At 39.1% G+C, this 26097-nt stretch overlaps 2 protein-coding genes and 2 long non-coding RNA genes across 5 annotated transcripts; 2 read left to right on the top strand and 2 right to left on the bottom strand.

Annotated features, from left to right (window-relative positions):
• Window positions 1–2282, top strand: LOC149619081 (uncharacterized). Its single transcript, XM_089854558.1, has 2 exons — window positions 1–469; window positions 598–2282. Exons 1-2 carry the CDS (start codon window positions 1–3, stop codon window positions 2280–2282), a joined length of 2154 nt encoding a protein of 717 aa, XP_089710684.1.
• Window positions 2283–2365: 83 nt separating this feature from the next.
• Window positions 2366–4219, top strand: LOC149619080 (uncharacterized). The gene has a single exon (XM_089854557.1). It carries the CDS (start codon window positions 2366–2368, stop codon window positions 4217–4219), a length of 1854 nt encoding a protein of 617 aa, XP_089710683.1.
• Window positions 4220–11521: 7302 nt separating this feature from the next.
• On the bottom strand, window positions 11522–15625 carry LOC149619079 (uncharacterized). The gene is made up of 3 exons (XR_016375393.1): window positions 14176–15625; window positions 13099–14104; window positions 11522–13029 (listed from the first exon to the last, which is right to left on the bottom strand). It is a non-coding gene; the product is annotated as an uncharacterized LOC149619079 (long non-coding RNA).
• Window positions 15626–25268: 9643 nt separating this feature from the next.
• LOC149619078 (uncharacterized) lies at window positions 25269–26066 on the bottom strand. 2 transcript variants are annotated; one of them, XR_016375436.1, is made up of 3 exons: window positions 25758–26066; window positions 25478–25618; window positions 25269–25413 (listed from the first exon to the last, which is right to left on the bottom strand). It is a non-coding gene; the product is annotated as an uncharacterized LOC149619078 (long non-coding RNA). The 2 variants fall into 2 exon arrangements; XR_016375437.1 differs by having other exon boundaries at window positions 25483–25618.
• Window positions 26067–26097: the final 31 nt, after the last annotated feature.

The following is a 26097-nucleotide window of genomic DNA, read 5'->3' as shown; positions in this document are numbered from 1 at the left end:
ATGGACGGCGAGGAACTGCTAAAATTTATAGAACGAGAATTAGAGAGCAGAGAAATAGCTTATGCACTAGGAAAGTCACTAGAAACGGCGGGCAGTCACGATCAAACTGGGATGAAAACGACGAGAGTAAAGGCAAAAGCGTTTAGCGGCATCAAAAATAAAATTCCAACCGCGGCAAATTTGAACGTGATAACAGAAAAACGCGCCTGTCTATACTGTGAGAGTAAAGAACACGGGGAAAATACCTGCGAAGAACTCACCCCAAAAGAACGAGCGAGTAAAATATATGAAAAGAAACGGTGTTTTATTTGTCTCGGAAATAATCACTTTTCAAGAAGGTGCAAAAATTGGCGTAGAACTTGTAAATACTGCGGTCGCAGACATCATTTTACTCTTTGTGAAAAAAGGGAAGTAACGAGGGAGAAAGAGGCTCAAGTTCATGCGTCTAACAGAGAAATCGAACGAGAAAGTAATGCGTCTTCAACTGAATCAAAACCGCACGCTACATCTGGAGAGATCCTAACCCGACTACAAAAGTAACGCGTGTAGTAGAAGTAAACCTTCGAAATACAAAACACCCATCCTTACAAATAACAGTACAAGCTTGCGAAATACCCTACATTTGTAGTGGTGTAATTACGTTACCAGATGAGGGACAAGTTAACAAGTTAACAGAACTAGGATATCAGCTAGCTGAAGAACCCAAAGATGTAGGAAAGGAACCAGGAGAGTTAGATTTACTTCTCGCGACGGATTTTCTTTGGGAAATAAACACTGGAAACGTTCAGTCATTGGAAAAGGGATTAGCAGCGGTTGAAACTATTTTTGGGTGGACAATACAAGGGAGGGGTGCCGCACCCTCTCTTTGTATCGCAGAAAACGTTGTAACAACGGCCTTAATCATAACGGAAGCACAAAAGGCGTCCAGTCAAATTAAAGCCTTTTGGGAGCTGGACTCGTTAGGCATACGAGAAACTGAGCCTAAGAAAATTTTAGATGGCGAAGTATTGCAAAATTTCACCAATACCATTAAACAAGATGACGAAGGACGCTACAAAGTATGTTTGCCTTGGAACGAAAATTTGGAGTATTTAAAGGACAACTACGACATTGCGGTACGGCGCACAGAAAAATTACGTAAACGCTTTCGATCGGACCCTGGACTGTATGAAAATTACCGGGCAGTAATTCAGGAACAATTGAATCAAGGAATCATAGAGGTAGTTAATGAAGAAACAAATCTAGATGGACCTAGGTTTTATTTACCTCACCAACCCGTAATAAGGCCCGATCATGATACCACAAAGTTACGTATCGTACACGATGGATCGTCATGCGCGCAGGGAGCGCCCAGTTTAAACGACTGCCTCTCTTCAGGCCCAAATCTCAACCCAGATTTATTGAAGGTTTTGTTACAGTTTCGCGAAAACAAGGTAGCTTTTACAGCAGACATTGAGAAAGCTTTTCTCCAAATCTCGCTGAACCCGAAAGATCGTAATGCTGTACTTTTTCTTTGGATGAATGACCTGCAATCAATTGAATTTCAAACGATGAGAATAGCACGCGTTCCCTTTGGAGCAAAATCGAGTCCGTTTCTTCTTGCGGCAACTCTCCGACATCACATTGCAAAGTATGAAGAAAGTAAACCAGAGATATGCAAGAAATTAAAAGATGGACTTTATGTGGATGATTTGGTCTCTGGCGCTGCAGATGTGGAACAAGCTGCAACAATTGCAAGAGAGGTGAAGCTAATCTTAAGAGAAGCAAGAATGAATATTAGAAAATGGACCACAAATTCAAAGGAATTAGAAAATAAATGGCGTGAAGAAGGACTGGACTACGTGGAAAATTCAACCACCGATTTTAATCAGTCGACGGTAAAGGAATTCATAAGCAATGTACCCAGAACCAAGCGAGGTGTATTGCAGACCGTAGCCAGGATTTTTGATCCAATTGGATTTTTGTCTCCTTATGTAATAAGGCTAAAGTTGCTTATTCAGGACTTGTGGAAGGAAGATAAAAAATGGGACGAAGAACTGAATCCAACATTTGCACACACGTTTGACAAGTGGTGCCGAGAGCTACTTGACATATCCTCGATATCAATTGGCAGGCATTATTTTAATGGAACTGAAGAATGCTTAATTAAAGAACTATCGCTTCACGTGTTTTGCGATGCGAGTGAAAGGGCATATGCAGCAGCGGCTTATCTGCGATTCGTAACAACAAACGAAGAAATAAATATAGCATTTGTCTCTTCCAAATCACACGTTGCCCAATGAAGGAGATGAAAATTCCAAGACTTGAACTAATGGGAGCTTTAATAGGTGCTCGGCTGGCGAATTATTTACAAACAAATTTAAATATGAAGATAGATAAAGTATGCTTTTGGTTGGACTCGTCAATCGCCTTATATTGGATCAGGGGCTCTTCTAGAATTTATAGGCCTTTCGTGCAAAATAGAGTGGCAGAGATTCAAAGTTTGACAGAAATTAGCCAATGGAATCACGTAAAAGGATCAGAGAACCCTGCGGACATGCCTACCAGAGGAAAAAGAGCTATGGAATTAATAGAAAACCAATTGTGGTTCGAAGGACCTAACTGGCTAAAATTAGAAGAAGAACAATGGCCTATGTCAAGCTTTGAAGAACCAAGTTCAGAAGACGTCAAAGAAGAAATATTGTCAAGTTTTCAAGCTCCTCTGATCTGCAAACCAAAGGAATTGTTAATTGATTTATCAAGATTTAGTAACTTACTTAGGGTTCTTAGGACGGTTGCTTGGATTTGGAGATTTATTGAAAATTGTCGAAAACCAAAAGAAAAGGTAAAAGGTCCACTGAATGCGGAGGAAATTGCAAGAGGCGAGAAAATACTTATTAAACAAGAACAGAGCGAATACTTCGCTGATGAAATTAGCAGATTGACAAGTAATCAACCGTTGGCAAACAATTCGAAAATTCTGAACTTAGGACCTCAATTGGACAAGGACGGACTTTTGCAATTGAGAGGTCGTCTTGACAAAAGTCAATTTGCGTATCGCCAAAAACACCCTTGGATCTTACCAGAAAAAAGTCGTCTCTCTGAACTAATAGCGTGGTACCATCATAAGTCAAAGTTGCATGCAGGCGTAAGCGACATATTAACGTCAATACGCGAAAAGTATTGGATAACGCGAGGTCGTCAAATGGCTAAAAGAATAATTCAGCATTGCGGAACTTGTAAGCGGTTTTCCGCAAAACCAGCACAGATGACTGTCGCACCTTTGCCAGAAGACCGAATAACCCAAGCACAAAGTTTCGAAATAACAGGAGTAGATTTTGGAGGACCACTTTACGTACAAACGGGCAAAAGAACTACAATAAAGTGCTATATCGCGCTTCTAACGTGCGCGGTTACTCGGTCAGTACATTTAGAACTAGTTAGTGATTTAACTACAGAGAAATTTTTAATGGCGTTTAGGCGTTTCATAGCGCGTCGTGGCATGCCACGTGTAATCTACTCCGATAACGCTAAAACGTTTAAACGAGCAGAATCTGATTTAAAAGAAATTTACAAAAATTTAAAACACCCAGAAGTCTTAGATTATTTCGGTAATCACGGAGTTACGTGGAAACCAATAATAGAAAAGGCACCATGGCATGGTGGCTTTTACGAGCGTCTCATACAGTCAACTAAGTTAGCGCTTAAAAAAGTACTAGGTCGAGCTTCATTAAAGTATGAAGAATTAGAAACGCTACTCATTGAAACGGAGGCTATTTTAAACTCAAGACCGATAACCTTTGTTTACAATGACGCTGATGAACCCTCCCCATTAACGCCGAACAATTTCTTATTGGGAACAAGAACAACTTCACTACCTTCTCGAAAATTTGAAACAACAGAACCCACGTCCGCAACAAACCAAGAACTTAATAAGAGATTAAAGTATCGTCAGTCTTTACTTGATCAAATATGGAATCGTTGGAGAAACGAGTATCTTCTACAATTAAGAACAGCCAACGAAAGAAAACAATTAAAGAAAACTCATGAACTAAAAGTAGGGGATATGGTTTTAATCCAAGAGCGGTTAGCCCCACGTTTAACTTGGAAAATGGCTAGGATAGATGAAGTTTTCATAGGTAGAGATAAGAAAATAAGATCTTGTGTGGTTAAGTTGGCTAATGGAAACAAATTACGTAGACCAATTCAACTTTTGTGTCCTTTAGAATGTTCCATTTAAAGGAAAAGTTATAATTTTTTGATTTATTTGAATAATTAATAATAACGATTTTAATTGATATGGATATCTTTAAAAGTATTGAAAAAAAAATGTTTTTTTTTGATTGATAAAATTATGTAACTTTAAATATGGATTATGGATAACGTAACTTCAAAGCGATAAGTTATAGTAAACTTATCGGCGGGCAGTATGTCGCAACTTAGCGTAGCAGTTAATATACTTTTGGGAAATTGGGAAAATAACTTTTGCTTAATATATTTCGGGAAAAATGTTTCTTCGTTTTCAAGGATTTTTGTATTGTTGGACTGCTCAGGTGCAAGGGTATATCGGCCAACACCGGGCCATATGAATATAAGATGGAAATATTTTGGAGCCCCCTAGCTGGGGTTTTCCCTCCCTTTTTTTATTGTATTGAAAAGTAAGAAATATTTTAAAAGAGTCAGTTGACTTCTTGCTTTACATGGATAAGGATGAACGTTTTCTCTTGAAATAAAACTTGTTGATTTTTTCTAAGTTGGATCTTCAATTATTATAAGTAGCCTTAATAAACTTAAGTCATATCTATGACAATTTCCAGACCTTCGCTTTTAGACGGCTCCATTTTGAACCCCTGTGAAGCCGCTTATCTGTACAACGCAAGAGGGGTCGTAGTCATAGCGACAGAGGTAAACAGGAATTACGTATTTTTGGCCCTCCTTGTCAGCAACTTCACCAATACGTAGTTTTAGTGAGCCAATAAGAAAATTTAATTTTTTGGTTACGTGTTGAAGGACGGGGCTATATACTCAGCTATGAGTCGGACTGAAGTAAAGGCCAAACGTTGTGCATTCCGTCTTAAAAAAATTAATCTATCCCTGCTATCAGGGTATTTTCATTATAATAATGCATATCAAATAGTCTGGTAATGCGTACATGGAAGGTATTGCGAAATAGATTGAAATATGGAACAAAATACCCACTCGTTTCTTGATGATTTGAAAAATTCTCGTTAGTTTCTCTTTCCCAATCTCTTATATGTGCTTGCGGTTTTTCTTCAAATTAAAAAGACAATCTTACAGCATCTATGGGAGCGTTATTGAACAAGAAACTTTTACGCGTTAACTTTAACGATAATTCTATTGAACGGTTTCACGAAGCCTATAAATAAATAGTTATTTGGTGAACATATACGACCTCGTTACCATAAAGTACTAGGCTTGAACTGAAGCAACTAAGTAGCACTTGGTTTGCAATTCGGACTGCGTGATAATCTTTTATTCATATTAAAAACAAAGCTAGCAGAAACATTCTTGAAAGCGGGAAAAAGGACCGTAGGAAACCTTTCTCCAAGTTTAAATTTTATTCTTTCTTAGTAATAGTTCCATTACAGTTATTAACCATAAACACTGTAAGTCTAATGGTAATATGGGTGGAACGACAATGTGATCCATTATAAAAATTAACCTGCACACTACGAACGTGACTAACAAATATCCCGCATACTCGGAAATATTGGTTAGGTTTACCGCACGGAAACCTATTTTACATTCCTACATTTCTTTACTTATTAATACAATGGACATCGGTCGCCGAAAGCTTCGGTCGAAATCCTTGTCCTTCAAATCAAATGTCCTTTCCCTCTGAATTAATTACATATTATCGACTGCTTCTAGGAACAACGCTTATCTCGTACCAAGTTTTAGAAAATATTCTCCAATGTTTCCCTCGACATCCAATGCCAAACAAATAATTTGCCTGGATGTTTTTTTTAGTATAAGCGTTTAGAATACATTCTTAAGTGATTTTAATTCGAACCTACGTTCGATGCCACAGATGTCTGTTTCAAATGTCTACAACATCGTTTTTATCACAAATACGATGTGATCCAAATGTGTTTCTAAGAAAAGGCATCTGACCTGAACAGAAAATGGCACTGAACTGTTTAACCGAGAACTGAAGTGAAGCATACATATTTGATCTGTTCGGTTCACAAATCAGATATTCGTGTTCGGTTTGAAGCAATAATGTTGTCAGTGGTTCACCTAATTTACAATGAGAGCCTTGAGAGGATAGTAAAAGATTCATTTTGAATTTTTATTGTAACGCCAAATTTAATAAAAAGTATTCTCCCCTTTATAATTAGTTATCTTCCCTTTAAAATTAGTTATCTTCCCTTTAAAATTAGTTATATTCCCTTTAATAATAATAATAATAATAATCTAGGCTTTGTCTATGAAGGGATTTCCACACTAAGCCAGTGGCTTATTTACAGGTGGGTCCCTTTACATTGCATAGAGGGGGTGGTGGCTAGCCCCTATGCCACAGCTAACCTACAGCGCCCTATACTAACTGTTACCGTTAACCTCTGCAAGTTTTGATGTTCAATATTCAATAATTCTCCTTGAGTTGGGGTCAGCGCTGGTCGCGAACCACGGTTCAATGGGAAATAGAATACTAATGACCATGCTTTCTAGGCTTACAATTCTCTCTGGGGGTTTGTGAGAGTCCCTTTTCTTGTACATATTTTTAACCCTTTACCTAATGAATGGAGTTTGCCAAACGTGTTTTTCAAATGTATTATTGTGTAGTTTAGGATAGTTTTAGTGCATTATTAGTGACGTAGTATATTATTGTAACGAGGGCGGGAGAAACTAGTTTCTACTCGGACCATGAATAAAAACTCTGACCTCTTGGGTCACGGAATAAGAGGGCGCGTTCGCGTTTCAAACACCTGCAAACAAACAAGTGCGTCATAAAAATCAAACGGAACTCAAGCAGGTAGGTCTAAGAGACCTTTACCACAGGAAGATCGACGATGATTGGTTTGATGGATGGATTGGTTGGACCACCAAAAACCTATATAAGCTATAGTGAACAATGAAAATTAATTCTTTGCCACTCTACACCACCGAGGACGCTTATGCCGGAGACGTCGCCAGATGTCCGAACCCTTGCCGCTAATGCTCCTGAGTCCTGACCGACGTATGAGAAAACCGCGCCCGTCTAAGTACGCCTTACCGTTAAACTTTAAAATCAATTTCGGTATACTTGGAGACAAAGGCAACCTTGACATGAACATTAAATTGGTTGGGCCTTCGCCCTAGTTCATCCACGCCACGTGTTAATCGTTAGGCCTTGCGCCGCGTACCGATCTCTGGATCACCGCACCGTGGAGATGAGGATGTTCCCGCTTCAAAACGTGTAACGTACAAAATTTTTTATTAAAAGTCCTTATGAGACATTTGTTTAGAACTCTAAACCCTTTTGTGGTTAACAAGATCAAAGCTATGCTAACACCCTTATGTGGTGAATTATATTTTTATAATTGTTAGTTAAAACCCTTATGCGGTTTATTATAATTTTTAAACACCTTCCGTGTTCCGTACGATATCGTATTTAGTAAACAGACCTGATTATTGTTGTGCATGCTATTTTTAAATTACCAGTCCTATTCAGTGTGCATGCTATTTTTTAATTACCAGTCCTATTCAGTGTGCATGCTATTATTATTTTTTATTAGTGTTAATTATATATTTTTATTGGCAAACTCCAAATACGTTTCCCTAACATAATTATTTCTATTATTTAAAACAATCCCCTAGACAACTTTGACCATAATTCTAATTTATCTCACTAACCCCAATAGTGATCGTTAATTGAGTCGCCCGGGCATATATCCTTTATAACGACAGTTAGACTAGCTATGAGCCGAAGTACATTTACTTAAGTGGAAACGCTAGACCCTAACATATGTAAAGTTAAGATTTAAAGTAAAAAGGTCGTTATATGATCAAGTCGAACACGCTTCTGAGACATACGTCACTCGGAGAGGTAAAAAATATATCCAATCAATACACCACCCTTATAGATTAAAGCGAGGTTTCCCAAAACGGCACATTATTAAAAAATGTTGGCCTAAAATGGCACATTTTTTGTAACCAAAAACGGCACATTTTTTTCGTAGGCTTTCTGAAATCTTATTGTTTACTGTAGCCCAAAACGTCATATTTTTATAGCCTCATTTGGACAAGTTGTAAGCCGATAGACTAGAAAAATGGACTTCAAATTAATTGCTAGTAATAAGGGTGGCCAGTGCTTAATATTTGACCAATTTAAATTTAAGTTGTTCCGCACACTAAAGAAAAGTAGCGATATTGTATGGCGATGCACATTTAAGAACTGTAACGTAACTATTACAACCGACGTTAAAAAATCAATAATAAAAGGTAACAACAACATGGACCATGCTCATGACAAATTAAAGACAAATGACCTACAGCGACAAGAGCTTCGTGTTAACTGCAAAAGGAAAGCTGTTGAAGACTTTTCTGTCCAGCCTTCGAAACTAATACGGAGAGAGGTTCAAATTTATGACAATAATTCGGATTTGGTGGCCAGTGATATGTCGAGCGTAAGAAAGTCGGTGGGGCCGAAAATTACCATCTCCAGCTAAGCAAAGAATTTTATAAGTCACATCCAAACGTTTTGCTTTTAATTACAGTTTTAATAGAGATTCAGATAACGACAGACTTAAAGAAAAAAGAAAAAATAAGTGGCGCTAAAAAAATTAAAAGAAAAAGAGACCGAGAGAGAGAAGCTTTTCTCGAAGAAAAATATTTATTGCTAAAAAATAGAGAAATCGATGTACAAGAATATATTAAAGTGCTAGGACACAGGTTTAAAGGTTTTAAATTGTAAACCATAATCCAAGACCAAATAAAAATTTTATTTTATTTTTCAAAGTGTGCCGTTTTTGGTTGTCGGAAAGTGTGCCGTTTTAAGCTATCTATTTTTGGAGGGTGGCGAACAAAAATGTGCCGTTTTGGGCGACCTCCGATTAAAGACAGTGTCAAGTCTTGTCTAAGGGAGCTACCACTCTCATAGAATCACCGACTTATACGTTGGTGTTCTTTAAAGATGAAATAAAAGGCCGTCAGATATAATAAATTATGCACTCCAATGCTTAGGTAGCAGATATGAGTGCAATTAATTAAAAAATTTAAGTGATAATTGAAGTTGGTAAAAGTTAAAGCATTATCAAAGGTATCTCCTCTTCATATTGATATATTAAAGATTAACGCACCTCAAAATTCTCTGTTTTGTCAAATAAACTTTACCATTATTTTGAGCTTGAAAACGAATAGGCAGAACAGGAAAAACAGTAGAATCGACAACATGGAAACCGTATACCTTAATCAACTGTATAGTTATGAATAATAAAAATTAAAATATTATACGTGAAAAACATTGCGACATAAATCAATAAGCATAGGAACCCTTTTTCGTGTTTATGTGTTCGAAAAAGGACGTAAACAGAAAATGTGTCCATAATATATCCAAGAACCCATATACGGCCTGAGAAATATAGAGTATTTCAATCAAGGCACTGAAGCGTATTTAACATTCAACGTTCTCATGCGTTAAATGAGCTCGTGATATTACAGTCACGCTAATGCCATTTACGTATAATTGGGCTTTATAGACAATTTCGATAAAAACACAGCTGCCAGCACACATATGGTTTCGTCATTAACTTTTGTACAGCGGCATTAATTATAAATAGGCACTCCATTTTACTTTATAAAAACTTTTACGAGTTAGTATTATTTTAAGTGGAAAATACATAATAGTGTGCCATTCCTTCACACGAAACTGGAGATTTCTATTATTTGTCCTTTTCTTAATTTATTCAAATATCTGTCAACGATAAAGGGTATCCTCCCATTGGATCGAGTCCCATTCGACCGAATTCCCAATCGACTAATTTTATCTGAAATATAATTTCAAATCCCGCCGTTTGTGTGGTTTCTGCCTATTGGATTTTTTTATTAGAAATACTGGTTATAGTGCTATATAATACATCGTCATAAGTTAGTTTAGCGATAGGATCATTCGTCTCACCGTGGCCGAGTGGAAGACTATCGGACTATCGTGAAACAGTCCATGGATCGAATGCCCAAAAGAAAAAGTAAATTACGTACTTTTAGTTGCTTGCTATTGATTATTTATTTCATTTCAACTTAATTGCATTTACGTTTAGACAGTGTGAGCAACTATAAAGTAATCAAATTATACACCTATTGCAATAAAGACATTGAGTATTTCAAATAATTTGAGTAAATTTTATTAAAATGACGGTAATATTTTAGAGGGTTAAGGTTAGGTTAAATCAGGTTAGGTTGGGTTAGGTAAGGTTAGGTTGGATTTGGTAAGGTTAGGTTGGATTAGGTAAGGTTAGGTTGGGTTAGGTGGATTAGGTAAGATAAGGTTAGGATTGGTTGGGTTAGGTTGGATTAGGTAAGGTTAGGTTGGATTAGGTAAGGTAAGGTTGGATTAGGTAAGGTAAGATTGGGTTAGGTAAGGTAAGATTGGGTTAGGTAAGGTTAGGTTAGGTTTGGTTTGGTTAGGTAAGGTTAGGTTTGGTTGGGTTAGGTAGGGTTAGGTTTGGAAGTGTTAGATCACCAATTTTCCAAAATATTTTTATTTTCATTGAAGTCCTTGCATTTTAAAAGCGGGCCTTTTCCAACAAATTCTGTTTATAAAGATTCTGGAAAAGTAAACGTTACATTTATCAAGGTCCTTGAACAATAAATATATGTCTTTTCCAAAATATTGATTGTTTTACAGGTCAGATGAGCTTAGATTCGGCTTGGTTACATTAGAGGCATCCTGTTAAACTAGGGATTTTAAAATCACAGTATCATTATTTTAAAGTGTATTGATAGACGCACGATTAAGGACAAGGGTATTTTTTTAAAACCAAAAACGTATTTTCTAATTCGTTTCGAAAATACGGAGTTAAAAATATATCGTTTAATAGCATTGAAACTTTTAAGTTAATGAACCCGCACGCGCATATTTTGGCTATATTCGGTCCAACGGGATGCGGTTCAATGGGACATTCGGTCTAACGAGATGCGGCCCAATGGGACATTCGGTCTAACGAGATGCGGTCCAATTGACTTGACGGCTGTAATATTTCGAGTGAACCGCACAACGAATTTAAAATTAAGAAAAAGTCTTAGTGGACAAAGACTAGAAAAACTAAATGATAAGAGAACAAAATGGAATGACCTAAGTAACAGATATTAAATTTTTTCAGTTTAAAGACATGATTATAAAACACCAATTATTTGAAAAAAATACTTATCTTCGTTTTTTTCACCAAAATTACATTTGCATTGTTTTTGAAAGACAGATTATTCATTCTATATATCCTTTTTGGTAATAACAGTTTTCGAATGAAAAGTATTAGAATAAATGTCCGAGTATGGATAAGGGTTATTTTTAAAGGTTTCGTAGTTTTGTAGCTATAAAGCTCTGTTTCATTTTGATATTCCAAGAATCTTTTTTATATTACTATTTGAAATGGTTGTTTATACATTACTTAAATAACTGGTATAGCAAAGTTTTCAAAACATCCCTCTAGTGTACAATACCTTGTATTTGTATGCTTGGTTTGCCTATAATTGCAAATGACCCAATTTGGGTTACTGCAATAACCGTATTTTTTTGGGTTTGAAACAACCCGCATCCCAAACTACCAGGAAATATTTTTTCAACTGCTACTGGGTTCTTTTTTAACCAAATTGTAGTTAAAATTCAAAGAGCCCAACTCATTCAACCCATGAGTTTTAAAAGTGAACCTCTATGGAATGTCTCCTCAATCGGAGTACCTCCTACAGCCTTTAAGTTTTAAATTTAAATTTAGGCGTATTTAGGTTAAAATTTAATAGTTATGTACTAAAATAATAATGTTCAAAAATAGAAAAATTAAGCTTTTAAAATTGAACCAATCCGTCAACCATAATCTAAGTTCTTTAACCATAGTTTCAAGCCAGTTTATCAAAAATAATTTCAAGTTTTTAATTTCTTACGCCAAGTAGCTCCTCTTCCATATTCTTATTAGGGGTTAAGGGTTCTTCTTTCCTTCTTACGCGATTTAAGGGGTAATTATTATTAATTTTTTTTTATTTCGCGCACTCGCGCTCCTTCTCTTCTTTTTTAAAAATTAGTAGTTTCGATTTAAAAACAACAATACTCCGTACTTCTATGATTTCTTAAGGATGAGCCGACAGAGTTTCGTTTAAGCAGTTCAGGTATCGACTGATTGTGGGACAGGAGGGACTTATATGTATTTATAACTTCTAGTTTCTTGCAAGCTCCTATGGGATAATGACTTTTGTTGGTAGACTTTGGTTTGGCGAATAGAGGACCATAGTCATGACGTAGCCGGGCGGATTCATGATCATCAACGAATAGGCAAAACCTTTAGACGGATTGTCATTTTCAAGGTCAAAAAAGGTTCTTGAAGATTCTTGGCCAGGTACCAGGAAGATGACTCAAGGTCTTGTTGCTTGGGGTCTAACTAAGTGAGGCATTTTTCTAGGTTCTTGGAAAACACGTTAGTGGCCAGGTATTTCAATATGCTTTGTGGATATTGTGATATAGGTAGATACAGAAAGTTCTAGAAAGTTCACTGTCAATTTTGATGGGCGATTTCTTCTTTTATTGTAGTTATTTTGAGAGACCGTGAATTTCTTTTCAGTTTATTTTAAGGGGATAGGGTTAAACTTAAAGGGCTAGTATCATATTTATAATATTATTCCAATGTATTTCGTTATTAGCTAATTATTAATTGTAAATACAATACAATTCAATTTTTGAATTAAGATGGTTATTAGGTATGTCAGAAAGGTTTTTTCTTACCTCTCCGAGTGACGATAACGTCACGGAGAGGTATTACACTCGACGTGTCTCTCTGTGTGTCTGTCACCGTGTTCGCAGTTGGAAAATCGGGTCAAACGTGCTCGCAATTTCTGGACCACGTTCTTAGTTCAGAGAAATTCGGAAAATTGTACTTCATTACGCTATCTACATACACCATGCACTAGTCTTACTTGTACACGTCAATCTGTAAATATTGGCTTGTAACACCACCATCCTTCGTCTTTACCACATAGGCACCAATCTGCATTGGCTTCTACTCCATTATCATCGTTAGTGTTAAGATACACGCGGCGATCGGCTAGGGCTACGATAAACCTCTAGCCTCCCAATGGCATAGCTTCCACCAAAGGTTCACGCATTTGCGCTTTTTCTTACTAATCTAAAATGATTTTATGAGTAACGTTTCTTAAAACAATTTAACTAGAACTAAGGTAAAATACTGACCATTAAAATAATTAATATCAATAAAAAAATTCGGTGGTAAATTACCAGACATTTTTGATACACATTTAAAGTTAGTTTTACACTTAAATGATCAATTATTTCTGTTTTTTCTTCCTAAATGACTCACCACGTGCTACTCGCTAGCCAGTACTTACAAAGTTCCGCTAGAAATTAGTCTTTTAATAAATCTTTAGTTAGAGATCAGATTAGAAAGACCTCGGCTGCCGCCTTGGTAGCAAAAGCCGCAAATACGTGTAAATCACTCAAGATAGTGCTCACAATTAAATGTTGTTTAAAAGTAATGGATTGTAAGCACGGTAAAATTTAAATTACCAAAAATTACCGACTGAACTGTAATTTTTGTTTTCCCAAAATTTTAATCGGTAAGTTACCGTTCCTAAAAATTACGGTAATTTCACTAATGGCACCCAACTCCGGTTGAATAAAATGTCTTGTTCTCGATGCCACCAACTCCATTTCGATACTATAAATGCCAACGCCAGCCAAAGCCACCAGAATCCAACAATAATCCAGTCCCAACCGACTTCCGTATTAGTCTTAAAAATATTGCCACTCCCTCCCGACTCCGTTCTAATTTCAAGGATAATATTCCCAAAGTCACCCAAAGCCTAATTATTTATTTTACTCAACTCCAACTCCGACCAAAAATGAGGGAGTCCCTTGGATTTTTATAGATTTTGAGTTCTCCCAAAGCCTTTACAGTCCTATAACCTAAATCCAACAAAAGTCCAATATCATCCAACTTCTGCATTAGTTATAAAAATGTATAAACTCCCTCCTACCTTGAAATTCACGGATATTCTTCCCAAAGCCAAATTGGTTAGGCCTATTTACTCAATTCAACTATGACCAAAAATTAGGTAGTCCTTGGATATCAAAGGAGTTGAAGTTCTCCCAATGCCTTTGCAGTCCTCTCTATGGCTGATAGTCCAAAAGCATTGCTTATACAAAGTGGAATCTTACTAGGGTAATGTCTGTACCCAGGATTTGTTAACTTCAACCATCCATATTTGAGAATAAAAATTATTATTTTAGCATTTTCATCAGAAATAAATGATTTAGGCCTAAAAACTCGGGCCTTGAATATTTTCTTAAACTAGTAATATTATAAATATAGCTACTGTGTTTCGATCAATTTTTATGATTCTGGGCTTTTAGTGCAAAGTAAACCGAATAAAGTTTCTAAAAAAATAGTGTGAGTGCAATTTACGAGAACATTAACAGTAATGTAATAAAGTTAATAGTTGGATATTACTAACAATACGAACAAAGAACCATTGTTTCAGAAAACTAATGTAAATAGTAAGAATCTAAATTCAGATGTTTTTTCAATACGCGAAAGTCGAGAGCAAATTACTGTAGGTTGTGCGTGTTTCTCATCTACTACCCTCTAGCTGGTTTTTCGTCGCCTTTAAAACTAAGCCTGATCGTAAGTACACGCCAAGTTTTTCAAGTTAACTACTTAAATCTGGCACATTTAAGCTCAAAGTTGTGGCGTATTATTTTTAAAACTTATATTACCAAAAGTATATATTAAATCAAAAATTCTCCATAAAACAAGCGAAAGTTTGTAGAACTCTTATTTCCCCATTTTTCTACCCCGTTTTGAGTGGCGGACAGTCACGAGAGTTACACCTAGGCCTACTTACTCTGCGGTTTTCAGCGTACTGATGAAGAAAGCGATAATGTATTTCGTTAAATTCTGGTGATGGACCGAGAGAAAATATAACTGTCTCATAATCAAGATGTTTCTTATTTAGTAAACTTGGGTTTTCATAGATTTAGGATTGGTTGTTTTATAAATAGAAGTTAAATCGCGTTTCCTTAGGTTAACGAATCTTTCTAAAGGACACATTGAATTCTTTTAAAATCGTTACGCATAAAAAAATTATTTCGCGTAGAGTACGCAGGCAATCACTGATTCACTTGCTCTACTCGATAAGTGTAGACTCAAAAAATCTATTATTTAAAATGACGTAGCTAAAACTGCCTGTGATTGGGCGAGAGCTCGACTGGCATCGTCCGATGTTCATAAGGCATAGGCCTACAATGTTTTATTCTTTAGGAAGCGATTGTGTTCTGAATCATGTTTATCTGAAGACATTGTAACTTGTCTTTTGAAAATATGATGCTCCTTTGATGATAGGGTCAATAACTGATTTACATGCTGGGATCTGGTTGTGTTAGCGTGTGAGGATGTAAAAAATATCTCTTTCAAAATAAAATGTAGGTTTAAATTTATTAAAGGTAATAAATCCCCAGAAACATCCAGTTAAAGTTTTAGCCGTAGTTTTCTGGTTTGTTTGACTTTCCCCATTTTGTTTAGGATTAGAATTCATTTTGCTTCATTTTTGAGACTTTTTCCCCTTAGTCTGTTTTTGAAAAAGTAATCCTGACTAAAATTTAAACACCAACCTCAGAGAATTGAATATGATAATCAATTTTTGAAAACAGTGGAGGTTTTAACAAAACTTTGAAATTTAGTGTGTCCTTGATATATCAAATATTTTCTTCAAATCGGATTGGGAATCGTCTAAAAAATGGGGTTACCTGAGAATTTCAAGAAGAAAAAAAGCTAGTAAATTTTTATCTTGATTCTTGAGTGAAAACGAAAATATGGAAAACAAGTTGAGAAAACGAAATATTACTTATCCAAGTTAAGTGGATTATATCTCTCCCTTAATTTCCTCTAAATACGCATTTTTATGGTATACGGACTAAATACTGTTACAATGATAATCGATACGCTTCATATTAGGCTCGACCTTTCACCTCACGGGCAATAACAACACAATAACAACATCTGCGCTTTTGTCAAGCGATTGAGCTCGTGGAAATGCGAGATCAACGACACCTAGGACAGCGAGGGCAAGAGAGAGGGGAAGGAAGCAGGGGACCTCGATGGGTCAAGAAGAGAAAGGATTAAAAAAGGGAAAGGAGAGAGAGAAGCGCGCGGGAAGTGAGAGTGAAAGGTCGAGGTAGTTTTGGAGAGATTTTAGTTTTTGGCGGGAAAAAGGAAAATACGAGTGGATTGTAAACGGAACGGAATAAACTTTATTTTATCTTTAACTTTAAAGAGTTGTCGTAATTTACTAAATTATTACTTAACACGTGAAACCCACCCTAACATTTGGTGTCAGAAGTGGGGTATGACACAGGTGCTTTGCTACGCCTGGAGCTGAATGAAGTGTTAACTAACTAATGCTAGCCAATCCAACGGACGATTCCTTGGACTACGAAACGGACATTTCTACAGAAGTCTACGATACCGAACTCTTTGAAACTGCAAACAACGAAATTCCGGCCCTTGACGAAGACCACGCGGCCACAATGTCGTGTAACGGTAACCCTAGTCTGCAAATTGAATACTTTTCGGCCGATTTCGGAGAATCAGCCGCCGAATGGCTGGTTCAATATGAGATGCTCGCCACCCAACTAAAATGGACGGCCGCCATAAAGCTCAGCGCTGCCGCGGGGTATATGCTACCGAACAGTACGGCATATAACAGGCATCGCGTCTGGGGAGAAAAATGTGCGGACTTCGACGAATGGAAAAAGAGTTTCCTAGAAGCGTTCCCCGATCGGTTTTCAGAGGAGGAATGGCGCGTACAGATGAGAGCCCGCGGACAGCAGCCGAACGAAAGCGTTGAAGCCTACGTTTTCGCCAAACTCGATCTGTGTAAAAGGAGCGGTCTCGACCCGGACGATCAGGAAACAATCCGACAAGTCTTAACTGGACTCGCAAATCGTAACCACGCGGCGGTAATTAGTTCGTCTAAACCCAAAACGTCTGGATAAATTTTGAAACTGACCAAGGATCTTGAGAAATCTGACCGTTTTCATAACGGAAATATAACCGCACTAGCTTCGCCTTTTCCGTGTACACCACGTGCCGCCCTCCCGGCCGCCTCCTTCGCGCCGCACATGGTCACACCGTACAATTATTGTCCGGCGCCGACGTCTTTCCCAGCGTATGGTTATCAGCCCTTCCCGATGATGGCCCCTGTCGCCCATCCGCAGCCCTTCAGCGCCCAGAAAGCGGACGCCCCAACCAATCCGTCTGATGATGCAAAATACAAGCAGTTAACCGAAAAAATTGAAAAGCTAGAAACTATGATCGAAAATATGGCGCTAAACCAGAAGAAGGAAAGACGGGAAGTTGAGTATTACCGGAGCTACCCACAATCCAGGAATTACCGGCAAGACCCCTTTCCCCGGGGCTGAGAATGCTATAACTGTGGCCGGCTAGGGCACATCTCGCGTGACTGCCGACAACCCAGGAATACCGAGCCGAATAGTGCCGCGCGGAACAACGCCCCTAGTTCGGGAAACGAGAGGTCAGCTTCGTACAGAGGGGCTCGGAGCTGTCAACCGCATACATACCAGACCCCTCACTAGATGCTAGAAACGAAGCCTCTGTCGTGCCTGTGTTGGACGTCTCGGTAAGAGACATCGGCCTGATTAAAACTCTTTTGGACACAGGCGTCAGAAAATCGGTCATCGACGAGTCTTACGTAGCGCGAAACAATTTACTCGGAAATGTGAAGCCATGGGACGGACCCCCTGTTATCGGTTTTGACAAGCGACTCGCGATGCCGAAAGGAGTGATAGATATTATGGTTGAAGTAAGCGGCTTTGACGCGACGCGCGTAGAGTGTTTTGTGTTTCCAAACTCCATCCTACCCCTCGTTCTGGGTGTGGACTGGTTCACGTCACGACGAGCTGGAATTGTATTCGACAAAGGACAGTTTCATCTGATTTATCTGGATAATAATCATTGCCTACAATATCTCAACCCCGCACCTCAAGTAGTAGACCGCGCTGACGAACAGCAGGAGAAAGAAGCCAATCCATTTGAACCCTTGGGAGTTCTACCTCCGCGCAATCCCGTGGCGGAAGTCGAGGTAAAGAGCCAATAATTTAATATCATTAATGAGGATACTGTCACCGTGGCCCCTCGGTCGGGTGTTTTTGTTAGCGCCTGTATACCAGGTATAGACTCGAACCATATGAACAGAGATCTTTATTCACCCACACGCGAACAAAGACCCTTTGAGATTATTGAATGTACCAGCAAATGTAACTAAGGTAGAAAGAGGCAAAGTCAGTGTATTTGTAGTAAACCCTAACGACCAAGAGATATCGTTAAAACGTGGTGAAAAGCTAAGTAAAGCCGACGATTTAGCTAACGTATCTCAAAGGGAGTCCGACCCTTTTGCCGTTTCCGCCATCCAGTTCGAAGACTACAACCCGGATATAAGTGAAGCCAGCGCGACGCTAATATTAGACGAGATTAAAAGCATAGAACTCGGTCGCCATTTAACAGAATCAGAAAGACAGAAGGTCCTCTCTCTTTTAAGTAGTTTTCGAAAGACCTTCGCATTTAGCCTAAAAGAGCTAGGGAAAACTAACCTAGCGGAACACACCATAGATACGGGGGACCAACTGCCCATAAAACAATACCCTCGGCAAGTGTCCCCGGATGAAAAAAAAGTAATCTCCGATCAGATTGCGGAGATGTTAGAAGCCGGCATTATTAGGGACTCTTTCAGTCCATGGTTAAGTCCCGTCATATTGGTGAAGAAGAAAGACAATTCGTGGCGCTTTTGCGTTGACTATCGAGCCTTAAACAATGTAACGAAAAAGGACGTACACCCTTTACCCCGTATCGATGATACCCTGGATCGATTGGGCGGGAGCAAATAATTTAGTTCCCTAGACCTAAGAAGCGGCTACTGGGAAATGGGAGTAGCCGAGTGTGATATCGAAAAGACCGCTTTCGCGTCCCACGAAGGCCTGTATGAATTCACGAGGCTGCCGTTCGGCCTTTGCAATGCCCCCGCTAGTTTTCAACGTCTTATGGATCGTGTGCTCGGAGGTCTAAAGTGGACCATGGCGCTTGTATATTTGGATGATATTATTGTTTTTTCGAAAACCTTCGAAGAGCATATGGACCATTTGAAACGGGTACTTTCGGCTGTCACCGCAGCCGGATTGACGCTACAGCCATCCAAGTGTGTTTTCGCGTCCGAAAAAATTAATTACCTCAGTCACGTCATCAGCGCTCAAGGCATTATGCCCAACGACGATAATATCCGCGCCGTACACGAATACCCCACGCCTCAAACGGTTCGCGAAGTACGTGGCTTCTTAGGACTTACTTCATACTACCGCCGCTTCATACGAAACTACGGTGAAAGATCGCACTCACTCACTAATTTGTTGAAAAAAGATAATATTTGGTTTTGGGGTCTAGCCCAGCAACGAGCATTCGAAGACCTAAAGGGGGCGCTACTAAAACCTCCGATTCTGGGCCACTTCTCGGAGAGAGATTAGACAGCACTACATACAGACGCCTCTAGACATGGTATTGGGGGCGTTCTGGTCCAGATCGACCCCCAGGGGAAGGAGCGAGTGATAGCGTATTTCAGCAAGAGACTTAGCGAATCCGAGGAAAAGCTACACTCTAGTGAACTAGAAATTATGGCTGTAGTCCACGCGATCGAATATTTCCGTCCATATCTACACGGTCGCCGCTTTGAAGTCGTAACTGACAACAGTGCCTTATTGTGGCTTCAACGAAAGAAAAACAATAGCGCTAAATTTTCCCGTTGGGCTGTATGCTTAGGTGAATACGAATACACCCCCGTCCACCGTAGCGGAAAAACTCATTTAAATGCGGACGCCCTCTCAAGAGCTCCCATCCTTCCTCACGATCCCGAAAGCACTGCGGGTCAAATCCCCACCTGTGCCTTGAACTTTGAAGCCATCCCCGTTGATGAACTAGCCCTTGCTCAACAAAGCCTACCTAAATTAAAGGAGATTATGATGAAGCTATACCGTCAAGAAGAAGAAAACCAGGCCGAACCCCGAATAGCCGAGTGCACAATGAAGAACGGGATCCTATACAGAGATAATCCTTTCGGAGAAGGTCGGGCCAAGCTTCTGGTCGTACCCCCATCCCTTCGAAAAACCATCCTCGAGTTGGCCCACGACTCAGAAACCGGAGGACACATGGGAGTAGAAATCACTCTCTAAAGTCCGACAACGATACTGGTGGCCAAGACAAATAAAAATGGTTCAAAGGTACGTCGAATCATGCCCACCCTGTCAATTCCGTAAAGTACCCCCAGGCACGTCAGACGCGTTACTGCATCCGATAATACCCCCCACCAAACCCTTCGAGGTTGTTGGAATCGACCACTGTGGGCCTTTCTTAGAATCAACATCCGGGAACCGACACATTATAATAGCTATTGACAACTTAACAAAATGGATTGAGGCCAAAGCGGTACCGAGTACAGAGTCGTCTTACGTCACAGACTTTATTAGGAACCACATCGTACTCCGACACGGGAGTCCTCGCTTGTTAATCAGCGATCGTGGGAGCGCCTTCGTCTCCCGGGAGACGGAAGCCGAGTTAGAGAAATGGGGAATAAAGGCGGCGTTTAGCTCCAGCTACCATCCCCAAACCAATGGGCTAGTCGAGCGAGCGAATCGTACAATGGCTAACGTCTTATATAACTATGTCAACCGCGAGCACACTGACTGGGACAAACACCTTCAAGCCTCTATTTTCGCGAGTAACTCTGCCGTACAATCGACCACAAAGAAAACGCCCTTCGAATTAGTCTATGGGAGATTACCGGTTCTGCCAGGCGAAGGAAAAATAATTAGGCCACTAGAAGAGCCAGTTGAAGTTGAGACTCTCCCGCAACAAGCCGAAGACATCCGGAGTGAAGCGCGGAAAAGAATAATCGAGAGTCAAGCCCATCAGAAACGGCGTTACGATGCTAAGAAAAAGGGTATTCGCGCGTTTAACGTCGGAGACCTCGTCCTCACTCGTAACTTCGCCAAAAAAAAGGGAAGAACGGCAAAACTGCTACCCAAGTACCGGGTCCGTTCCAAGTCATACAGAAAACCGGACCCATCAGCTACAAGGTGGAAGACCCCCCATACTTGAGGACAAAACGACGACACAGGATTCTTGCCGTTCACGTAGACCATATGAAGCCATACCGGGTCCGTAACCTTGACGACGATGGAGACGCGCTGGACGACAGTTGGGATGATGAAAGCGAAAGTGAGAGCAGCTCCGACGACACAATTACCTACGACCCCCGCGATTTCAAAACCACCCTCCCCGATGGCCAAGCGGGCGCTGCTATGCCTCCCCTCAAGCCTAATCCGACTCCAAACAGGCCGCAACGACGAAAGTTCCCAATAGCTCGCTATGGTAACCCCATATGCTGGTCAGCACAAACGCTGATGGTAACGATATGCGTGTTAATGCTCTTCATGTTATTCTAATTATTACCCACCTAAGGACTGGAAGACTATACAATTAATGTGTTAATATTTGTTTGTTTGTAATTATTTATTTGTAATTATTTGTTTGTATAATTAGTTTTGCTTTAATTGATAATCTCGCGAATGAGGGCATTCGTATTACAGGATGGCCGAGAAATGTTACAATGATAATCGATACGCTTCATATTAGGCTCGACCTTTCACCTCACGGGCAATAACAACACCTGCGCTTTTGTCAAGCGATTGAGCTCGTGGAAATGCGAGATCAACGACACCTAGGACAGCGAGGGCAAGAGAGAGGGGAAGGAAGCAGGGGACCTCGATGGGTCAAGAAGAGAAAGGATTAAAAAAGGGAAAGGAGAGAGAGAAGCGCGCGGGAAGTGAGAGTGAAAGGTCGAGGTAGTTTTGGAGAGATTTTAGTTTTTGGCGGGAAAAAGGAAAATACGACTGGATTGTAAACGGAACGGAATAAACTTTATTTTACCTTTAACTTTAAAGAGTTGTCGTAATTTACTAAATTATTACTTAACACGTGAAACCCACCCTAACAATACCCCCTAGTTTGAATTTTAAAATGATTCGGAGATATTTCCGGAATGGTCTTATAATTAGTAGAAGTATCGATAAAAAATCACTTTATTTTTCATTTCACCTTCCCTTTAAGATAATCTAAAACTAATACACTATTTTTTAAAATGATTCACTTATTTCATAATAAAATAGTTTTTAGTGGAATTTTGGCGAAAATAGTAGGAGATTTTTTTTTAATAATTGATGTTTTATAATCATGCCTTTAAAACTGAAAACTTCAATATCTGTTACTCAGGCAATTACTTTTCTTTTACTTTTCGCGTCTTTGTCTACAAAGACAGTTTTTCTTAATTTTATTAAGACCTTAACAGAACTTCTTAGAGTCCTTTCCAACGATTTTTTATTGTGGGGTTACAAGTAATTACTAAGGAACTGGGCTTCGATTGTGGCCATGAGCTTGTAGAATAACTAGAATCGAAGAATAGGCATAAAATTAACGTTTATTCCTATGTATTCTGTTCTTCCGCGAATGTTTAACATTGAACTGAAAATATAGGTCACCATTTTTTCCAATACACTTTTAAGTTACTTTTTCCGATTGCAAAACATGTTTATGGAAATTATGGACATCTATTTTTAGTTCGTATTGTTTGCATATACACTTGTTTAAAGGAAAGCGCGGCTCCATGATCACCCCTAGCATTCTGGCTAATCTTCTGGACACGAATTTTACCTTGCCAAAGGCAGGAACCAATCAGACCTAATGCACTAGTTCCCATTGGTTCCTGCCTTTGGCTTAACTAGCCTTCAGCAAGCTTAGCCACTGTGTAGCAGAAAAGCCATCTATAAGGGGCATCAACGGAGCCGCGCTTTCCTTTAAACTCCAGGGACAGGTCAATTTCCTCTTTGGGTCAACATTAAATAATTTTAATTGGTACATCAGACTCAGAGTTTAGACAGGGGAGAAGCATGGACAAAGCTCGAGACGCGTATACCTCGCGCGTGTAGGATTCCCGCGCTTTTTTCCTCACGTCATAGTGATGTCATCAAGCAGGTGAACAAGCTCGACAAAATAACATTGTTGATATATCGAAACTGAGTTTTCGTGATTTTTCAATGGATTTTAAAAATAGAAACTTTGGTTCAATTATATTAAAAACTTGATATTTTGAAAGTAGAGACTTCTGTAATAAAATACCACTTTCGTGCTAAAATATGATATGAAATTGTAAATTCCCATACTCTTTAACAATAACTCCAGACTGACTGAATTGGTGTTACAAATGCGCCCGTATCAAAAATACTGTCGTGATAATTATGGGTTCGACATTCTCTGCCAGTGAGAACTTTTCCAGACACCAAAAGTAATATAAGAAATATAAATAACCTCCCTTCGGGAGGAAAGTATACAAAGGCAAATTTTTCCCGATACATCCTCGTACCGCGAATGTCCCCGCGCACTTATACGGCCGTAAACAAAGTTTAAAAAATAGGGCCGCGCCGCGTAGAGCGTAGGAAATGGAATACATTCTCTGATCTCGCGATTGCGTCGGCTGCTTAAGTCAATTTCACAGACTCGTTGTAATTTTCAACTTTTCCAATGAAATAATTCATGCAGCATTTTTAGATTTTGATGATAATCAATCATTAATAAACAGGCAGTGACTCGATTATAGGATTTTCATAGGTCTTTGCATAAAATTTGAATTAAACCCTTACCTTGCCAAGGTATATGACTAACACTATACATAGATAGATTTTAAAATGGTGTTATTATCTATCTCGAAATTTTGTTCTTGTATTCATAATTTTCATCTTCTTCTTGGCTTCACAACAAACTAGATTTTCGTTTCGAAATAACCGTATGTGAATATTTATTAGCAAAATCGGGAATCTTCAATTTCTTTACGACAGACGGCTAAGAAGACTACACTAGTTTGAAGCGCTTTTTCCTCTTTCCCTTTCCAACGACCATATCAAAGGACTAACACTACTTACATTGTCCATGAGCAATAGTGTCTGAATATGGTATTTGGCGGTTCGAGGATGTCTCGCGTGTTTTAACGTTGTGCCTATGGCGTCTTGTATACTTCCCTCCCGTAGGGAGGTTTCTTATATTACTTCTGATTGCAGCTTTTTTCTCGAAAACGGCGATAATCTATATAGACGAAATATATATTGTTTTTAATTACCGTTTAACAGTGGCAATTTTCTAAATCTCTTAAACGGGATATTAGGTTTTCGCCAACATACGTTGGACAAGTTTACGTAGAAAAAATTGTGTTCTCTTATATTATGAAGAGGTGTAATACTTCTCTACCAAAATCTATATCTATATGAATCAAAGTTTTGACTAACTGACTGGTAACCAACGCCCAGCCCAAACAGCTTGCCCCTGAAAGCTGAAAATTTGCAGGAACGTTACTCATAAGTAGTAGGTGCGTACTAAGAAAGATTTTTCCAATTAGCCACCATCTTAATAAATGGAGCCCAGAAATGGAAAAAAGTTTCTCTATGCAACAACGTCCGCGCGTTTTAACCGATTTCACAAATATTTAGTACACTGTTTACCTTTAACCTATAGACGGGCTGAATGGTCTTTTGGGTTCGATCTTTTTAAATGGCGGCCAGAAATTTAAAAACCCTTCTTTATGGAATAATGTCCGCATGAAAAGTAATAAAAAACGTCCCGACGGGTTGACGGGCAACTCCGAGTGCCTTCGCTCCTTGGGTGGTACAAAAATATTAGTCATCAGTAAAATCTACCCATTCTTTATATATCAACAGCTGGTACATCATACACCTTTCTCTCAAATAGACGAGACAAAAAAAAAAACAAAATTAATAGAAATTGAGGTAGGAGAGTGGAGGGATATGATTTTCGATAGAAAGCAACAGAGGCTTAGCCTCTTGGACTCGACGCGAAGCCGCGAGACGGCGACTGCCGCAGCATGTCAGAAAGTATCCAGCTATTTGCTCTTTTCCTGTCATTGGACCAAGTGCTAGCGAATCCAAATGCTACCTTCGTGTCAAGGGGGGACTATCTCTCTCAAACTTTGAGCTTTCTTCCGAAATTCGTCGCACTCGAGCCTGCATGGGGTGAGTGACGTAGCTGAATGTCTAGGATTAGCTCCAAAACGTGTAAGGCGGGCTCATAGTATGTATGACTTTGTCTGTCTCTATTGAGCTTAGGACTTCAAAAGGGTGTTTGCTTCAACTGAGATATTAAAAGTGAATTGATACCTTACTATATTAAATAAAACACAACCATGGATATTTTAAAAATTTATTTGCTTCAACTGAAGTTTCTAAACAGCGCAGTGTAAACCCGGCATTATTTGCCTTAGGAAATTCCCAATCAAATACAAAATATCAACCTGTTACCTGTAAGAATTAAGCCTTGGTTAACTACACTTTAGAAATTAGATTACATTGGTTGTCAGTCTAAAATTAAGGCGTGACATGGACAGTGTGAAAACTAAATAATAAATACTAAATAATAGCCTAATTGGTATTTATTTACCTTGGTTGAACTCTGTGAATCATTATATTTTAATATCTATGAAATGCAACGGACATGAACCCGAGCGGAGGCCGAGCCGAAGGCCCGAAGCTGACGGGTACTCTACTCGAGACTCTCGGGTAGAGGATGGGAGAGGCGAGGAGAGGGGAATGGGAAAAATCGAGGGCAAAAACGCTACGTCTTGTTTTATTTTTTAAGACATTCAGTGACGTCTCTCCTAGGGAAAACATAGGTGTCGTGCCCCCCCCCCCCACCATCCGTTCCAAAACTCCGAAAAATTACCCCCCATTATAAGCCAACCTATATAAGCGGATGCGAGTTTAAGAACCTTGCCTTCGTG

The sequence above is a fragment of the Phalangium opilio genome, unplaced genomic scaffold (assembly GCF_054372755.1).
Source record: "Phalangium opilio isolate 3A_F unplaced genomic scaffold, DU_Popi_V2 ptg000209l_1, whole genome shotgun sequence".
NCBI lineage: Eukaryota > Metazoa > Arthropoda > Arachnida > Opiliones > Phalangiidae > Phalangium > Phalangium opilio.
The sequence above is the reverse complement of the archived record's forward strand: the minus strand, read 5'-3'. Positions and strand labels throughout refer to the sequence as shown.

What these genes read in the sequence shown, in the direction of transcription:
- LOC149619081 (XM_089854558.1), top strand. Translation starts at nt 1, where the DNA reads ATGGACGGCGAGGAACTGCTAAAATTTATAGAACGAGAATTAGAGAGC. An exon ending in CAGAGAAATCGAACGAGAAA is followed by an intron (nt 470 to 597) that starts GTAATGCGTCTT and finishes TACAAATAACAG; the next exon opens with TACAAGCTTGCGAAATACCC.
- LOC149619080 (XM_089854557.1), top strand. Translation starts at nt 2,366, where the DNA reads ATGAAGATAGATAAAGTATGCTTTTGGTTGGACTCGTCAATCGCCTTA.